Source organism: Rana temporaria, chromosome 2 (genome assembly GCF_905171775.1).
Source record: "Rana temporaria chromosome 2, aRanTem1.1, whole genome shotgun sequence".
Taxonomy (NCBI): domain Eukaryota; kingdom Metazoa; phylum Chordata; class Amphibia; order Anura; family Ranidae; genus Rana; species Rana temporaria.
Genome location: NC_053490.1, coordinates 371,394,436 through 371,413,761, shown reverse-complemented (window position 1 = coordinate 371,413,761; position 19,326 = coordinate 371,394,436). Strand labels below are relative to the sequence as shown.

The 19,326-nt window shown below is 44.1% G+C and overlaps 1 protein-coding gene across 1 annotated transcript in view; it reads right to left on the bottom strand.

The window, feature by feature from the left end:
- Positions 1-1,699: 1,699 nt before the first annotated feature.
- Positions 1,700-19,326, bottom strand: part of UHRF1BP1 (UHRF1 binding protein 1) — a 116,885-nt gene continuing 99,258 nt past the window's right edge. Inside the window, exons 18-21 of the mRNA XM_040337780.1 lie at positions 17,167-17,426; positions 14,657-14,765; positions 6,994-7,082; positions 1,700-3,451 (exon numbers count right to left, since the gene is read on the bottom strand). Of these exons, the coding sequence (XP_040193714.1) occupies positions 3,341-3,451; positions 6,994-7,082; positions 14,657-14,765; positions 17,167-17,426 (569 nt within the window). The 3' untranslated portion in view covers positions 1,700-3,340. The remainder of the gene's footprint in view (positions 3,452-6,993; positions 7,083-14,656; positions 14,766-17,166; positions 17,427-19,326) is intronic.

Here is a 19,326-nt window from a genome sequence, read left to right as displayed (position 1 = left end):
ATGTTGAGCTCCTGTCACTTATAACCCATTATTTCAATCTTTCATATCAGTCCCGTCCATTTATCAGTCTCCTCTGAAAGGGGTATCCCATTTGTATATATTTCTTTTTCTTAGATCATATTTTTTTAAAGGACATTTGTACTCACCACTTTGATGGGTGGATGGAGTATGCTCATAAGATGTACTCACCAGTCCAATAGTTGTATTACTAAGAATATCTTACAGGCTGCTGCAGTGGGTTCCAGATTACCTTCTGTACCTGTTTATTATGGTTTGGCTTTAGTGATGGGGCCAGTACTCCACTTCACCGAGCCGCAAACTGTAGAGCCACAGGGCTGCGTGACGCCCCCCCCCCCCCGGGCCCCCTCCCGGAGCCGCGCGGCACACCTCCGCCGCTCCTCCGCCTACCCGCCCGCTCCACTCCAGAGGACCAGGGGACCGGGCAGACCAGGCAGACCAGGGAGACCAGGGAGACGCAGCACCGCCTGCCCCAACGCAGCGCCGCCGCACCGCCAGCCAGCCAGGGGAATTAGGGGAATTAGGGAAGCCGTCCAACCCACGTGACAGCACGCTTGTCAGGTCAGTGATCTGGGGAGACCCGTGCACGTCCGCTTCGGCCGGCCGGCCGAGAGCTACAATCCGGTGGGGAGGAGGAGGGGGGGGGACTCCCCAGTCAGCGGAGGGAGCGGGGGATCCAGCTCACTTTCGTGTCAGCATCGGTTCGGACGGGGCTGGAGAGCAGGCATCCCGTCTAGCTGCTCCTCCACCCTGACCGCGCCATCTCTAGACTCCTCCCTCCTCCCTGATAGGGGATAGTTTTATTGCATTTTTTTTTTATTTTTTACTACCAATGGCGGCGATCAGGGATTTTTTACGTGACTGCGACATTATGGCGGACACTTCGGACAATTTTGACCCATTTTTGGGACCATTGTCATTTTCACAGCAAAAAATGCATTTAAAATGCATTGTTTACTGTGAAAATGACAATTGCAGTTTGGGAGTTAACCACAGGGGGCGCTGATGGGGTTATGTGTGACCTGAAGTGTGTTTACAACTGTAGGGGGGTGTGGCTGTAGGTGTGACATCATCGATTGTGTCCCCCTATAAAAAGGGATGACACGATCAATGCTGCCGCCACAGTGAAGAACGTGGAAGCCGTGTTTAAACACGGCTCTCCCCGTTCTTCAGCTCCGGGGAGCGATCGCGGGACTCCAGCGGCGATCGGGTCCGCGAGTCCCTGCGGTCACGGAGCTTCGGACCGGGTTGGGGGAGCGTGCCCACGACCCCAAGGCTGGGCTTAAAGGACAACGTACCTATACGTTTATGTGCCCAGCCGTGCTATTCTGCCGACGTATATCGGCGTGAAGGGGTCGTTAAGTGATTAAAGTGGAACAAAACCCATCAATTTAACAGTTTCACAAAACAGTTGCATTCAAGGCATGCTGTGAATGAAAAGAGTGACTGTTGCTTGTACCCTCTGAACTGAACTGTCAAGCCATCAAATGGTTGGTGTCAAAACTGGTCATATGTGCAGCACCATGGCAGCTTCCTTGGCTGTAAAGGATAGGAGGGATTACATGTGCATATTGTTTGCAAGATGTTCAAAGCTTGTCCAATATAAACTGAGAGATTCGTTTTTTCCTTTTTTAAACTGTAGTTACTCATTGATGCTTATGTAACAATTTTGCTACAATTGTTAATGTACAAATTAGGATAACAGTTTATAAATACTTTACATTATTTTTACATTTGTCCGTGTTCTACATTGTAAACAAACAAGCAATTTGCACACAGTACATTGCTACAAGTGGTACAGCAAACCATCCATACCGAGACAATGCACACTGCTCTCCACAGCTAAACTGTCTCTGAGTAAGGCCCCTTTCACACTTGTGCGACCTAAAAGATTTTGCCGCGATTTTGATGCGACCTGAAGCAATGCCTCTGAAATCTTGAGATCTATGGACCTCAAATCGCATAAAAGTCTGACCAAAGTAGGGCAGGGAGTACTTTGAAGTCGCTGCAACTTGAAGTCGCACAGATATGAATGGTACTCATTGGAAATAATGGGGCACGATTTGTCATGCGACTTTGTAGCTCCAAATTGCAGGACAAGTTACACAAGTGTGAATGGGGCCTTACAGCGTCTCCCTAGAAGGCTGCCATGTAAAAAAGGACAAGCTGGTGGGTAGTGGGAGCCAAGGCTGGCATGTTTTTGTCTCTCGGAGTTAGGATCCTGAGAGCAATCAGTACTGTGGCTCCAAATTGATTCTTGTCTGGGCAGTGAATGATGGCACTAAAACTTTATATTTTGTCATTACAAATAATACTTGTTACTAGTACCATGTGCATCATGTAACATTAACTGAACTTACACATAACAATCCTAGTTTTGGATATAGTAAGGATATGTTAGAACTATGATTAGATCTTTTATTGTTTTTTTTTATGGCCCCTATTGGGAAGTTTCTCCTTTACATTCTGTGCAGGTGAGACAATGTGAGGGGCAAGCCCAAAAGCTAATGGCAGTAATGGGAACTAGAGGGTAAGGCAAAATCTGTTAAAGGTTGGACTTTCCTTAAAGTGCTTGTAAACCCTTATATATACACCTAGTGAAGTGACTGGCCCTTTATCTTCAGTCTTCTCTTCTCTATATCCACTCAAAGTCCAGAATTCATAAAGCGTGTCCGAGTTGTCAGAAAAAAGGGGGTTGAGAGCTGAAGTGACACACTGCAGAGCCCAGTGAGGAGAGCTCTTGGAGCCAATTGGAGGGAAGGGACACACCCCCTTCACACATGAACAGAGCTGAGGTGATCCATCAACTAGAGGCCCCCTCCCATGTCACCTTTTTTCTCTTGGAGTCAGGAAAACTCGTCAGAAGTGACTCATGCTGATACAGAGGAACGAAACAGCAGACAAAAATGACACGTAGTGCTCTTAACGGAGACAAGTACACACTATAGAGGTATAGGCTTGGTTCATATTTTATGTCTGAGGTTTACAACCACTTTAACTATGGTGAGTTTTTCCTCACTTCCCTTCTGCAAGGCTGAAAGTGAGCCAAAAGCTCAACAATGGGGAAGAGGACAGCAAGAAAAACTTGATGTAACCCTTCCCAAATCTACCTATACAATAAACAAATTGACTTCCACTTTATAATAGTCATTTTCTTTAAAGAAAGTGTTTTGTTACTCCATAACACATAATTACAGTCATTGTCTATACAAGGTGCAAACACAGTTGTAGGTTTAGCTATGAAACTGGTGCAGTATATGAAAAATATCCAGTGACGTCCAGTCCACAGATTAAAGTGGTGGCTTTTGTGGACAACTTTCAATCAGATGTTAAAAAAAGGGTTATATTTCCAGATTTCTTGCAGGAGCTTCTCCGCTTGTTGTTTTTGTTGTTCAAGTTTTGCCCGAGCAGCTAGCAATTCTTGCTGGAGCTCCTGCACAATAGAAACACCATTAGAGCGATTGGCGTGTGTATAAGACTAGAAACAAAAAAAGACAATGAAATACGTGTTTATTGCTTTAAATGGGTTGTAAAGGTTTGTTTTTTATTTTCTAAATAGGTTCCTTTAAGCTAGTACATTGTTGGTTCACTTACCTTTTCCTTCAATTTCCCTTCTAAATGTTTTCTTTGTCTGAATTTCTCACTTCCTGTTCCTCCTCAGTAAACTGTTCTGGCTGACTAACCCCCATGGATGATGGGGGCAAGCTTACTGAGGAAAAACAGGAAGTGAGAAATTCAGACAATGAAAAAAAACATTTAGGCTTCATTTTCATGGATGTTTTTACAGCCACTTTGTTTAGCCTTTTTTACAGCTTAAAAACGCCTGTCCATGTTTTTTTTTATTTTATTTAAATTTTTTTGCGCCGGAGCTCAAAAACGCAGCGGTAGCGTTTTTTTGCGTTTTTGCGCGTTTGAGCGTTTTTTAACGTCTGGCGTTTTTACAGCTCTAAGGCTGGAGCTTCAGAACGCACTGGTCCTGGTTTTTTTTTTGCAGCTTAAAAACGTCATGGTGGGCATGAGGCCATAGACTAACATGGAGAGCCGTTTTTAAGCTGCAAAAAAAGCTCAGAAAAGTGGCTGTAAAAACGTCCAAAAACGTCCATGGAAATGAAGCCTTAGAAGGGAAATCGAAGGAAAAGGTTAGTGAACCAACAATGCACTAGCTTAAAGGAACCTATTTAGAAAATAAAAAACTAACCTTTACAACCCCTTTAACAAAGCACAGAAGAAATGGCAAGAATGCAATAAACTTATAGTAAGAAAGAGAAGTGAACAAGTAGAGGAGTCATTCGGCAAGTACACAATTCCTCAGTGCACAGCTCCACTATTCAGTGACTAAGGCCGCGTACACACGGTCGTTCCAAACCGATTATAATGGTCCGACGGGCCATTTCCATCGGTTCACTGCCTGATGGTCTGATGTGCGTACACACCATCGTTCCAAAAACCGATCGGGTCAGAACGCGGTAACGTCAAACACACGACGTGCTGAATAAAACGAAGTTCAATGCTTCTAAGCATGTGTCGACTTGATTCTGAGCATGCGCGGGTTTTGAACCAATGCTTTTCTGTACTAACCATCGGTTTGGACCGATCGGGCAGCGGTCCATCGGTTCGATTTGAAGCATGTTTTAAAATTTTGGACCGAAGGAAAACAGACAGATGGGCTATACACACGGTCGGTTTGGACCGATGAAACTGAACCTCGGTCCATTCTCATCGGTTTTGTCCGACCGTGTGTACGCGGCCTTAGGAGGCCATACACTTGTTTCTAATTAACAGTATGGACAAAAGTCTTTGGTGCATACATTTAAAAAAAAGGAATGCACATTACATGGTATAGCAAAGAGACTGTTCGGACTAGTTTACACTTGGGATCAGGAACTGTAAAGAATAGGCAGTTAAAGCGGAGGTTCACCCGCACAGGACACTTTTTCCCCTTAGATTAATGCTCGTTTTCTCTAGGGGAATCGGTTAGTTGTTTTAAAATATGATCCGTACTTACCGTTTACGAGATGCATCTTCTCCGCCGCTTCCGGGTATGGGCTGCGGGACTGGGCGTTCCTATTTTGATTGACAGTCTTCCGAGAGGCTTCCGACGGTCGCATCCATCGCGTCACGATTTTCCGAAAGAAGCCGAACGTCGGTGCGCAGGCGCAGTATAGAGCCGCAACGGCTTCTTTCGGCTACTAGTGACGCGATGGATGCGACCGCCGGAAGCCTCTCGGAAGACTGTCAATCAAGAAGGAACGCCCGCTCCCGAAGACCCATACATGGAAGCGGCGGAGAAGATGCATCTCGAAAACGGTAAGTACGGATCATATTTTAATACAAATAGCCGATTCCCCTAGACAAAACGAGCAGGAATCTAAGGGGAAAAGAGAAAAAAAAAAGTTAATTGGGTGAACTACCGCTTTAAGCCATGGTTTAGATTGTATTACATTTAGAATGTAAGATTGCCGCCATGTCCAGTAAAAAGAAAAAAATACAAAAGTCCATAAATCTATTTTGACTATTTTGTAGACACGACAACTTTTGTGCAAACCAATCAATATACGCCTATTGCGATTTCTTTTACCAAAAATATGTAGAAGAATACATTGCGGCTTCACTTGCTGGTTCCCTACTGTGCATGTGCGAGTCGCGCTGCGTGTCCTAACTGGTCCCCGCTGTCTTCTAGGACCTGTGTGTTTCCCAGAAGACAGTGGGGGAGGACAGTGTAGGTGCAGGAAGTGGCGTAGGTCACCGCAATGATCTATGCCAGGAAGTGGGAGCAAATACCTGTATTACACGGGTATCTGCTCCCCCTAAAAGGTGCCAAATGTGACACCGGAGGGGTGGAGAATTCCAAAAAGTGGAAGTTCCATTTTTGGGTGGAACTCCACTTTAAGTGTTCCGAAATTATAGTCATTCTGAAAAATTGTCCACCTCCATATCCTGCAGAAATGCAGCGCAAAATTTGAACCTTCTGTTATGGTTGCAGGATGCAATGCCTGCAGTAACTGCAAACTGTACGGCTTCATATGCAGATAGTTTTTAAGAACATGCCATACCGCTGTGTGGCACTGAATAGAGCTTCTAGGCTAGCTTTTAACTTTGAACCTTTCTCTATCGAGTGATGTGTGGAATGTGCTTCTGTCTCTTACAATTTGTTTGAAATAAAAATTTAAAGTCTGCTCCATCTTTTTGAATAACCCTGTATATCAGTATTAAATATATCAAAATGTACTTGCTAATACCTGTAAAGAAAAAAAGAGCCTTGGATGCAGATATTGTTTGTGTCAATCATCTTTGACTCCGCCCACACAATATTAATGCACAAAAACTGTAAAAAAAAAAGTGTTTGATATTTGTACTTTATTTTGAATTGCTCTTCTGAAAGTTTTACATTTTCTTTTTTTATTATTATTTTGTGACTGGCACAGCACAAATCAGGGCTGCAGTAATACAGGGTGGGCCATTTATATGGATACACCTTAATAAAATGGCAATGGTTGGTGATATTAACTTCCTGTTTGTGGCACATTAGTATATGTAAGGGGGGAAACTTTTCAAGATGGGTGGTGACCATGGCGGCCATTTTGAAGTCGGCCATTTTGAATCCAACTTTTGTTTTTGGTGTATCCATATAAATGGCCCACCCTGTAGATACCAAAGAAAAGAAAAGGGGAAGATCGTGTGACACACAACAGTGTTGCAGGAATAAGGTACTTTGAGGATTAAAAATAAAAAATACAGTGGCATAACATATGATTTATGTGAATTATGGCAATTAACATTTCTCTGTTTAGTATTACCAAGTTTTTTTTGGTTACAGTTCCACTTTAGAGAATTACAATATTTGTATAGGTCAATAAAGGATTCTTATTTTTATGGATTTGCCCTGTAAAACATTTACCTACTGAATGTACTGTATATATTTATGATGTGTTCCTGAACATATTAGCAAGTGCAGTGCTACTTTGCTCATCTCACCTCTATACTTTCAGGTAATGTTTCTGTGCTGTTGTTATGTACAAAAGAAGGATGTGTTGCTTGGGTAACAGGGTCTGAAGATTCTTCACCTAGAAAAAAAAGTTATAAAAAATTAAAATTGTATTTATAAAAATATAAAAAAAAATATCATTCAACTACAAACTTATTCTACGGGTTTTTATAACATATTCTGTTCTTAAATGTGGAAATGCAGTCAACGTAATTGACTTTTGGATATACTCCTAGGGCAGGGTTAAGATTATTCAATGGGTTGTGGAAACTTGCTAGGACACCAGCCTAGCCCATATCATGGCAAATACAGTTGACATTGGTGGAAGGACAGAGTCCCACAGAGCTTTGACAAGAAGAGTACACTTTGTTTTTTGAACACAAATGCAATGGCAAATTACAGATTGATGTATATGACAGTACAAGACCTATGAGCTTGCCCATTTACAGAGGAGGAATACTGACACAAAATAAATGACCCTAGAAGAAGCTTTATCCAATCTGGAAAAGCTTCATCTTCTCTGATCTGGAAAAATCTGAAGTTTCGTTATCTGTATACATATTCTGATCCAGATATTCAGAAAGTATAAAATCTACTGGGTTAGTAGAACAACCGGTTAACTAGGTTTTTCAGAAAAGTCAACAGTGAAAACCCCTGTAATTCTATTGACATGTTTCTTCAAAAGGAACTGGCATTCTGACATCCTTTTTCATACACTAGTTGACTGGCTGTCATACAGATCCACTTACTAATGCTCAGATATAACTCCAAAGCGTAAGGATACCATATCGGTCCTTATAGGTGCAGTCAGCAAATGCCCAGACTTGGACCTATCTGTATCAGTTACTGTACCAGCTTGGATACTCTTAAAAGTCCCACCCTCTGAAAACTTTTCTAGTACATCCACTTTTGCAACCTGTTTAAAATAGTGAATAGCCTATTGAAGAGGGGTTCTTGAAAAAAGTGGGCAATCCCTGCAGTGGGTCCTGGACATTACCTATCTTAACACGACTGACTGTCCCTGTAGAGCAGGGGTACTGAATTAAAAATCAGAGATCCAGTCCGTAAAATATTCTTCTGGAAAAAGTCCGAAATGCATGTTTGTGTGGTCATGCAGATCCTTTAAATCAAAGCCCGCCCTCTCTTAGGCTACAATCCCATCTCTGTGGCTGGAGAATATGCGCAAAATCAAACGTGTTTCTGACCTTAATTCTTAAGATTCCCCCACACATCGCCACCTATGGCACATTTTTGCATGCACCAAACCACAAAAGTCTGAAGCACCAAGCAGCTTGGTACAGTGAGATTATAAAAAAAAATAAAAAAATCAGAACTTCTTTCCCTGCCTTTCTCACAGTTAGAGTAGTCCTTTAAAATAAATGGGCTTCCCTACCTGCAACGTGCACAGATCTGAACTGAGCCTCATATTAAAGATCCCTCCCCTTCACATCAAAATCCTTTCTGCACATTACTATTCTCAGCCCTTCCCACATTACTGTCCTTAGCCGCCCCCCCCTCACATAACTGTCCTCAGCTCCCCTATTACGGTCTTAAGCCCCCCATTACTATCTTAAGCCCCCCCCATTACAGTGCTCAGCCACCCCTCCCTTTTTTTACTGTCTTATCTTACACAGATGGAATGGGGGGGGGGGGGTTTTAGAGCAGGGAGCACAGTGGGTCTGGACAAAGGGCGGTAGCTGCAATAGTGACCTTCCAGACCAATGGAAGGAAATCCTTCCTTCCATTGGTCTGGAAAGTTCTCATGACAGATGCCAGCCTGTGGGGCTGGCCTGGAGTCCTAGGTAGTCAGTGCAAGGGACTTGGTTGCTGGAAGTAGCTCATCTCCCAATCAATATTCTACAGCTCAGAGTGATTCAGCTGTTCCTTCAACACTGGACCATCTTGGATGCGAGGGTGGGGGGAAGGGGGTTAGGGGGGCTAAGGTTACCGGATGTGGACCTCCTGGCTTCCAAATTCAACAAAAAGTTAAGCAGGTTTTCTCCAGGTCCAAGGATCCTCTAGTCTTCACAGTGGATGCTCTGACTTTGTGAAATCAGTTCAACCTGATCGATGCCTTCTGCCTCTGAAACACTTTCCCGCTTGTTTTGAAAAAAAGGGCAAGGGCATTCCAGTGATTCTAATAGCACCAGACTGGCCCAGGCAAATGTTGTACTTGGACCTTGTCATACTCCTGGCAGATTCTTTGTTGGCCCTCCCAGATCATCTTTTGCAAGGATCGGTTTTACCAGCCTACTTTTTGGTCACTGGCTTTTATTGTTATGTCCAATACAGGTATCCCTAGGCTCTTAAATGCTAGGAAATAGACTTGTCTCAAAGTCTACCACTGCACCAAAAAAACATACAGTATTTCTCTAGGTGCTAGGCTGGAAAGTTCCATCCCAGTACTCTGCAGGACGGAACCCATCTTTCCTCCAGTCTGGTCTGGGTCCCAAGGCCTCTTATCTTTCCAAAGTGGCTTCTTCCTTTCACCTCAACCACGACATTGTTCTCTTTTCTATGTCCTGCTCCACATCATACTAAGGCGATTGTCTGGACGTAGTATACACCGTTCAAGTCTAATTCTCAGCTACTGTTCTTTTTACAGTGTCTGATATTTTGAGGTTTCGTTTCTGAAGGTCCCTGTATAGGGAACAGCTTGTTTGTCATTCCACTATCAACAGGTGGATTCAGCAGCTCATCTTTCAAGCCTATAGAGCACAGGACAAGGTGCCACCTTTCACTGTCCATGTGCACTCTACTAGATCTGTTAGTGCTTCCTGGCTCTTTCAGGCTCAGGCATTTGCTTCTAAGATTTGCAAGGCTGCCACCTGGTCTTTGGTTCACATGATCCTCAAAGTTATACCAGGTGAACATTCAGACCTCAGGTGATGTCTGCTTTGGTCTTAGGGTTGGCCCTCCCTGTTCACCTGTGCATTTTTGTAGGCCTGTTAGCTTTTTGTTTAATGTATGATTAAGAAAAACTGGATTTTATGTGCTCAGTGTAAAATCACTTTCTCTGAGTTCATTGACAGACTATGGGCCATATTCTTAAACAAGTTACGCCGGTGTATCTACTGATACACCGGTGTAATTCGAAGTTCCCGCCGGCGTATCATTGTTTGTATTCACAAAACAATACACGCCGGATTTAGGCTAGGATCCGACTAGTGTAAGACACTTACACTGTCGGATCCTAAATGTAATTCTCCGCCGGCCGCTAGGTGGCGTTTACGTTCAGGTCTCATTTGTTTATGCAAATGAGCCTGATACGCCGATTCACGAACAAAATCTAGTCGCGTAACCGTCGCTTACGTCGTTTGCGTAGGCGTAAGGTTACCCCTGCTATATGAGGGGTAACCTTACGTCAGTCCCACGTAGGCCATGTTAAGTATGGCGTCGGGTCCGCGTCGTGTTTTCCCATCGGGTACGTTGTTTTACTAAGTCGTTCTAGAATACGACTTTACGTCAATGACGCACACGTCGGCGTCATTGACGTTTTACGCCGAGAACTGGAGCATGCGCACTAGGTGGCGTTTACGTTCAGGTCTCATTTGTTTATGCAAATGAGCCTGATACGCCGATTCACGAACAAAATCTCGTCGCGTAACCGTCGCTTACGTCGTTTGCGTAGGCGTAAGGTTACCCCTGCTATATGAGGGGTAACCTTACGCCAGTCCCACGTAGGCCATGTTAAGTATGGCGTCGGGTCCGCGTCGTGTTTTCCCATCGGGTACGTTGTTTTACTAAGTCGTTCTAGAATACGACTTTACGTCAATGACGCACACGTCGGCGTCATTGACGTTTTACGCCGAGAACTGGAGCATGCGCACTTGGCTATTTTAAGCCCGGTGCATGCGCAGTTCGTTCGAATCGGGGGCGCGCTTAATTTAAATACAAGCCGCCCCCTTGGATTTACGCGGGGATACGCCGGGCCAATTACACTACGCCGCCCCAAACTACGGAGCAAGTGTTTGGGGAATACAGCACTTGCTCCTGTAGGTTGGGGCGGCGTAGTGTAAATGGCTTACGCGCCGCCCGCCTAAAATATACGAGAATATGGCCCTATGACATTCTTTAACCACTTAACCCCCGGACCATATTGCTGGTCAAAGACCAGAGCACTTTTTGCGATTCGGCACTGCGTCGCTTTAACCGACAATTGCACGGTCGTGCGACGTGGCTCCCAAACAAAATTGGTGTCCTTCTTTTCCCACAAATAGAGCTTTCTTTTGGTGGTATTTGATCACCTCTGCGGTTTTTAGTTTTTGCGCTATAAACAAAAATAGAGTGACAATTTTGAAAAAAAATTATATTTTTTACTTTTTACCATAATAAATATCCCCCAAAAATATATAAAAAAAATCATTTTTCCTCAGTTTAGGCCGATACGTATTCTTCTACATATTTTTTTTTTACCAGTAATGGCGGCGATCAGCGATTTTTTTTTTCAGGACTGCGACATTATGGCGGACACTTGACACATTTTTGGGACCATTGGCATTTTTATAGCGATCAGTGCTATAAAAATGCATTGATTACTATAAAAATGCCACTGGCAGGGAAGGGGTTAAGTATGTTCCCTGTATGTTCCCTGTTCCCTGGGTGTGTTCTAACTGTAGGGGGGGGGGGTGGACTCACTAGGGGAAATGACTGATCGCTGTTCATACATTGTTTCAGGCATTTCTCCCCTGACAGGACCGGGAGCTCCCGGTCCCTGCTCTATAACGAGCGATCGCCCGGCGGTGATCGCGACTGCCGGGCACGCGCGCGGGAGTCAGAAGCGATTGGGGGGGGGGGGGTCCGCGCGCCCCTAGTGGCCGCTTCGAGAGCCGTACTACGTGCTTTCGTGCAGGAGAGCCGACCTGCCGCCTGGTCGGCATGTAGTTAAAAACAGGATTTTATAGTGCCATCTACAGGGATAGGACACTAGGCAAAAAAGAATACAGCACTGCCTATGGGCAGCTCCTCTAACAACTTTGAACATCTCACTGAGCACCGTTCAAACCCTCAAAACGAAAAGAGTATGGCACAACTGCAAACCAAGACATGGCTGTCCACCTAAACTGACAGGCCAGACAAAGAGAGCATTAATAAGAGAAGCAGCCAAGAGGCCCATGGTAACTCTGAAGCAGCTGCAGAGATCCACAGCTCAGGTGGGAGAATCTGTCCACGGGACAATTTTTAGTCATGCATTCAACAAATCTGGCCTTTATGGAAGTGTGGCAAGAAGAAAGCCATTTTAGAAAGAAAGCCATAAGAAGCCCCATTTCCAGTTTGCGAGAAGCCATGTGGGGGACACAGTAAACATGTGGAAGAAGGTGCTCGGGGGTCCAATGAGACCAAAATGTAACCTTTTGGCCTAAAAGCAAAACGCTGTGTGATGGAAAACTAACACTGCACATCACCCTGAAGACACTATCCCCACTGTGAAACATAGTGGTGGCAGCATCATGTTGTGGGGATTCTTTAGCAGGGACAAGGAGGCTGGTCAGAGTTGATGGGAAGATGGATGGAGCCAAATACAAGGCAATCTTTAGGGTTGTCCCGATACCGATACTAGTATCGGTATCGGGACCGATTCCGAATATTTGCGGGAGTACTTGTACTCCCGCAAATACCCCCGATGCCTCATCCGATACCACCCCTCCGCCATTGCGCCGCATCCTCGCTGCCGCCGCCTGGTTAATACGGCGGGGAACATTACAGCTTTAATTTGAATAGCTGTAGTGATTCCCGCCTCGTATAGACACTCCCCCTTGCTCGGCTGAACTGTCCAATCCCGAGCAAGGGGGAGTGTCTATACGCAGCGCGGCGCGAATCACTACAGCTATTCAAATGAAAGCTGTAATGTTCCCCGCCCGTATTAACCAGGCGGCGGCGCGGCAGCATGCAGGTAAGGGGGACATGGCTGCATATGGGGGACATGGCTGCATATGGGGGGGGGACATGGCTGCATATGGGGGGGGACATGGCTGCATATGGGGGGGGACATGGCTGCATATGGGGGGGACATGGCTGCATATGGGGGGGGGACATGGCTGCATATGGGGGGGGACATGGCTGCATATGGGGGGGGACATGGCTGCATATGGGGGGGACATGGCTGCATATGGGGGGGACATGGGGGGGGACAAGGCTGCATATGGGGGGACATGGCTGCATATGGGGGGGACATGGCTGCATCTGTGGAGGGACATGGCTGCATTTGTGGGGGGACATGGCTGCATTTGGGGACACATTTAAAAAAAAGTATTGGTATTCGGTATCGGCGAGTACTTGAAAAAAAGTATCGGTACTTGTACGCAGTCCTAAAAAAGTGGTATCGGGACAACCCTAGCAATCTTAGAAGAAAACCTGTTCTGCAAAAGACTTGAGACTGGGGAGGTTCACCTCCCAGCAGGACAAACCCCAAACATACAGCCAGAGCTACAATGGAATGGTTAAGATCAATGCATATTCTTGTGTTACATTGGCTTCGTCATAAGTCCAGAACTAAATCAAATTGAGAATCTGTGCAAGACTTGAAAATTGCTGTTGGCAGACACTCTCCATCCAATCTGACAGAGCTTGAGCTATTTTGCAAAGAAGAATGAGCAAAAATCTCACACTCTAGATGTGCAAAGCTGGTAGAGACATTCCCAAAAAGACTTGCAGCTGTAATTGCAGCGAAAGGGGGTTCTACAAAGAATTGGGGCTGAATACAAATTCTCTCTGCACTTTTCACATTATTATCTTCAGTATACCCTTCCTATGACCCTTGATGGACAAAAAAAAAAAAAAGATTTAAAGCAATGAATCCCTGTCCTTTCTAGCTGTAAAGTAATTCATCTTCAAAGATCCACAAACGGAGACTCTAAAGTCAGGCTTTAACATTTCTGACAGATCAGAAACATCTGCTTTGTGTTTACATTGGCGGGCTGGTAATTTACCAGGATTCTGCTGCCCATTTAAAATACAGTTATGATTTTGGTGCCTTTGTTTGAAGAAAAATTCCTCAAAAAAAATCTATAGCTACACAGTTGAACAGGGGCATATTTTTAATTGATTTTAGGGCTTGTTCATAGGTGTGGCCAGCAGGCAGGAAACACAGGTGATTGAACTGCGGTTTACCTTCCAACAACCGCCCACCAATCAAAGACATGCAGCCGCTTAGTACAGAACAGATGCCGTGGGAAAAACTAGACCCCCTGTTGTATTTTTGATGGGAAGTACCAAATTCAATGCATGTGGCTGTTGCATGGTGGGTCTGCAGTTTTCAGGGTTAAAACAGGCAGTAAGGAGGAGATATAACACCTCCTGTCACACACATGAAAAGCAATCCACCAAGGGTTGCCGAACATCATAATGAGCTTTTCCTGCTTGTCCAGAATATGTAATTACTTTAGTGTGAATAGTCTGGGCATAGGTTCACTTTATCACTTTAACTGTATCTGTGGGGTAAGGGATTCCTATTTCTTCCTTGGATATTATTTTTTGAAATGCACTTGTAAAGCTGAGAAAAGTATCTGCTCACGAGCACACATTAAACATTTTACTAAACAGTGTTTAAATACCTGTTGCACCCATGTCTGTGTAATGCAAGCAGGTAGACCCCTCTTTTGCATGCATTAAGATAAAATCATACAGAGTTATAGTATTCAGTAGAGTCCTTACCTATGAGGCGGAAAATGCCATCATCTTTCCGCTGTACCTTGAGGTTCTTCAAAGAGAAGGCAACTGGCTCAGGAGAGATTGGAGAGGGGTAAATTCGTGGCCCATCATCCTGTTACACAATAAAAATGTTTTATCTCATTGCTTGAAAGTGCCATGCACTCTACCATACTATTGCTTACCATTTGTACAGATGTCACTTTTTAGCGCAAAGTCATTGTAAATACATCCGACTTAAAGGGGTTGTAAAGGTAAAACATTTTTTCCCTAAATAGTTTCCTTTACCTTAGTGCCGTCCTCCTTCACTTACCTCATCCTTCCATTTTGCTTTTAAATGTCCTTATTTTTTCTGAGAAATCCTCACTTCCTGTTCTTCTGTCTGTAACTGCACACAGTAATGGGAGGCTTTCTCCCCGGTGTGGAGAAAGCCTCTTGAGGGGGCGAGCAGAAGGGTCAGGACGCTCTCTACTTTGCAGATAGAGAAAGGAGCTGTGTGTTAGTGGGCGTCCTGACACTCCTGCTCGCCCCCTCCCCCCTCAAAAGGCTTTCTTCACATCAGGGAGAAAGCCTTGCATTACTGTGTGTAGTTACAGACAGAAGAACAGGAAGTGAGGATTTCTCAGAAGAAATAAGGACATTTAGCCCTGGTTCACACTGGGTACGATTTGGAACGATTTGAGATGCGATTTGACATGTCAAATCGCATCTCAAATCGGCGGCAATTGTCGGCAATGGCACTGTCCTAATCAGTGCGACGCCGCATCTTCGATTTCAAAAAGTAGTTCCTGTACTACTTTTTGCGATTTCGGGCCGCGATTTACATTAAATTGCGGCCGAAATCGCGGCAAAATCGCGGCCATGAAATCGTGGTAAAATCGTGCATTTTACCGCGATTTTGAATTCGCAGCAGTGTGAACCTAGGCTCAAAAGCAAAATCGAAGGATGAGGTAAGTGAAGGAGGACTGCGCTAAGGTAAAGGAAGCTATTTAGGGATTTTTTTTTTCCTTTAAATGAATGGTACACCAGCAAAATTAATGAGATAACTTAAAAGCAGAGTTCCACCCAGAAGTGGAATCTCCGCTTATCTGCTTCCTCCCCCCTTCAGTGCCACAATTGGCACCTTTCAGGGGGGCGGGGGTGAGTACCTGTTTTAGACAGGTACCTGTCCCCACTTCGGAAGTTTGGTTTCTACCCCCACCGCTGGGCCATTCAGAAAGCACAGTGTGCTTCGCGCATGCGCAGTAGGGAACCGGCTGTGAAGCCGCAAGGCTTCACTGCTGGTTTCCCTTACAAGCAACGACAGCGACAGCACCCAAGAGCCTATGGAAACGTCGGCTGGGGTGCTGACATTGCTAGATTCCAGGACAGGTATGTGTCCTAAATAAAAGTCAGCAGCTACAGTCCGCTTTAAGTATAGCAAGGCAATAATGATGTTCATAAAAAGCAGAAACCTAAAAGCAGCCAACCAGTTTTTGGATTGCTAAACTCAAATAATAACCAATTAATTTCTTCCTGCAATTGTACATGACAATAAGCTCAAAAAATCTAATAAAAAAAAATCAAATGACAACTACTATGTACTATCAATATGTGTCATAATACACAATGCTACATTATAATGCATACATACAGTGGGGAAAATAATCTTTTGACCCCCTGCAGATTTTGTAAGTTTGCCCACTTACAAAGAAATGAAGGGTCCATCATTTTTTATCATAGGTGTATTTTAAATGATAGAGACAGAATATCAAGCCCAAATTTTGATACAAATGTTATAAATTGAGTTGCAGTTCAGCGAGTTAAAATAAAGTATTTGATCCCCTACCGACCAACAATAATTTTGGCTCCCACAGACTGGCTACAGTATGTGCTCATGTAGTACACAGATTAGTCCTGTCAATTTAAGAAGGTGCTCCTAACAACAACTATATGCCTATATTTCCAGGACTCTCTGGAGAAGAAATGCCAAGTGCCCCCGTCATCATGTCCTTCAATCAGAGAATGCTTTACATTCATTCAAAACATGGAAAGCATTCTTTAAATGGTACCCATTATGCTGAGTGGCCCAACTCCTGTGTTCAATAAGCAGGGTTACAGTAGCTCAGCACGAGACTCAGAAGCAATCGAGAAATAGTGTTGTCTACTTCAATGATTTCCATTTTCCAGGGGCATCGAACAGATATTGTATATACAGTTACCTTGGTCCAAGCTGGACCAAGGTAACTGTATATTATAGCCATGCTTGGAATTATTCTTCAATTCTTCCACACATTCTTCACAGAGGAACTACATACAATTTTTTTGACTTCACAGAAAGGCTTACGGTTTTCCAGGAAATACATTAGGGTTAGGGAATATTACCAGCAAAGATGTAGCGGGCATAACGTATCTGATTTACGTTACGCCTCCGCAACGTAGACGGGCAAGTGCTTAGCAAAGTTTTTTGTGTGTGATTGCAATGCAAACAGTAAAAGTTGCACCGACATATTTTTTTGCTCATTGTACATACTCACATGAAGTGTGATCTTGCTGTTTTTGACCTGAATCATCATCGGAAGGATCTCAGGAATCTTCTCATCCTCTAGGAAAGGTCCTAGGTGGGTTATTGCAGAAACTGGTATCTCCGAGCAAAAATCCTGAATCCACATTTGTAGAAATCCGTTACGCTCAGCAAGTGGGGAGAAGGAGGCTGCAGCTGGGCCAATATCAAAGTGCAATGTGACACGGGGAGTGGATGGGGAAGGAGGAGTACCTGGAATACTTGTCATCGAGGCTGGTAGAGGTAAAAATAGAAGTTGTGATGATTTTATAATGGGTAGTACAGTATTACTATAACAAGATTAAACCTAAATATGCCAAAACAAGTTTTGTGATATTTTGCCATTGTATTAGCGTTTACATTCAAATGGAATTCTTAAAGCCCAATTCTGGGCTAGACCCCCCCCCCCCCCCCCCCCCCCCCCCCAATTCATGCAAAAAACAATGCTTGTTTTTCCAGGGAATGATTTAGCAAAAAGACCCATGGTCCTGCAGTCTTCCTCCTGCCCATTCTGGTAGTGATGACCGAACCACCAATGCAGCTCTTTTGACCAGTTGTGTTGCCTTGCCTCTCGTCCACATCATTATGCACAATACATTGTAATTGATGACGTCAAGGGCCAGACCACATTCCAGCACAGGAGAGAAGAGGAGGTTTGCAGAACGAACTGCTGCAAGAACATCGGTTAAGGCAAGTATTTCTCTTTTGGATCCACCCTAAGCAAATATTTTGCATATGCTGGGAGAGGGGTGGTGAGGTAAATTTTATTTTATAAAGCTTGTATTTCAACTTTAAACATCATTTCCATCATCTTTAAGACAGCCTTTTATAACATTTTGCAACATACTATTTGCTCTATACATGGTTTATGATTTGTACACCATGAACGTGGACATTTCTGGGTCAAAAAATACGGTGCATATGTGAGGGTAATGTATGGCAGGTTGTTGTATGCAGCATGTGTGCCTCCCAGGGCAACATGAATTATGCTAGGTATATAATATGTCTATAACAGCCCAATGTGCATGAACACTTAGTTGTGAAAGCTTTTTTTTTTTTCATTTTACAAGCGCCCCTCTCGATCCATATATTGATAACATCGCTAAGAATATTAGCCTATAAAATCATTAATTCTAGATGGTAAGCTCTAACAAGCAGGGCCCTCTAATCCCTCCTGCATTGAATTGTATTGCAACTGTTCTGTCTTCCATGATATTGTAAAGCGATACGCAAACTGTTGGCGCTATATAAATCCTGTATTATAATAATAATAATTAAAGCTGAACTCCCAACAGAAAAATGTTTACTACATTCCTCAATAGTTACTAACTATATAACACCATTTGTGTGTACTAAATCCTCTTGAAAACCCAGATATGACCATGATAAAGCAGTAGTGACCTCATCACAGTGTTGCACATAACCTGTGGAGATAATAGAGATGTGGGTACACCCTCAAATACAGGCCGCCTACAAAAACTTGCAGGAGGAGGATACAAGACCAGTCACTGAACAAAGAGAGAGAATCACAGCCTGGTCTTTACTACAAAAAACTTCTGCACAGAGGCAATGTTAGGCCCCGTACACACGAGAGCATTAACCGCTGGAAACGGTCCTCCGGACCGTTTCCACGGATAAATCCTCTGGCGGATTTTGATCTGATGGTTGTACTAACCATCAGATCAAAATCCACGCGGAATCCCTCCGCGGTGACGTGTCGCGCCGTCACCGCGATGATGACGCGGCGACGTTGTAATATAAGGACTTCCACGCATGCGTCGAATCATTACAACGCATGCGAGGGAGGGAATCGGACGGATTGATCCGGTGAGTCTGTACAGACCACCGGATCAATCCGCTGGACTGGATTCCAGCGGATAGATTTCTTAGCATGCTAAGAAATTTTTATCCGCTGGAAATCCATCGGCCCGAAAAATATCCGCGGATAAATATCGTACACACCAGCGGATCTATCCGCTGAAACTGATCCGCGGATAAATTCCAGCGGATAGATCCTCTCGTGTGTACGGGACCTTAAGGAGTTGTTTCATGAAAGATTGACACACAAATCAGGAAGATATATACAAGGGACTCCCAGATTAATAAACATGCTTCTTGCATTTTTATTAACTTT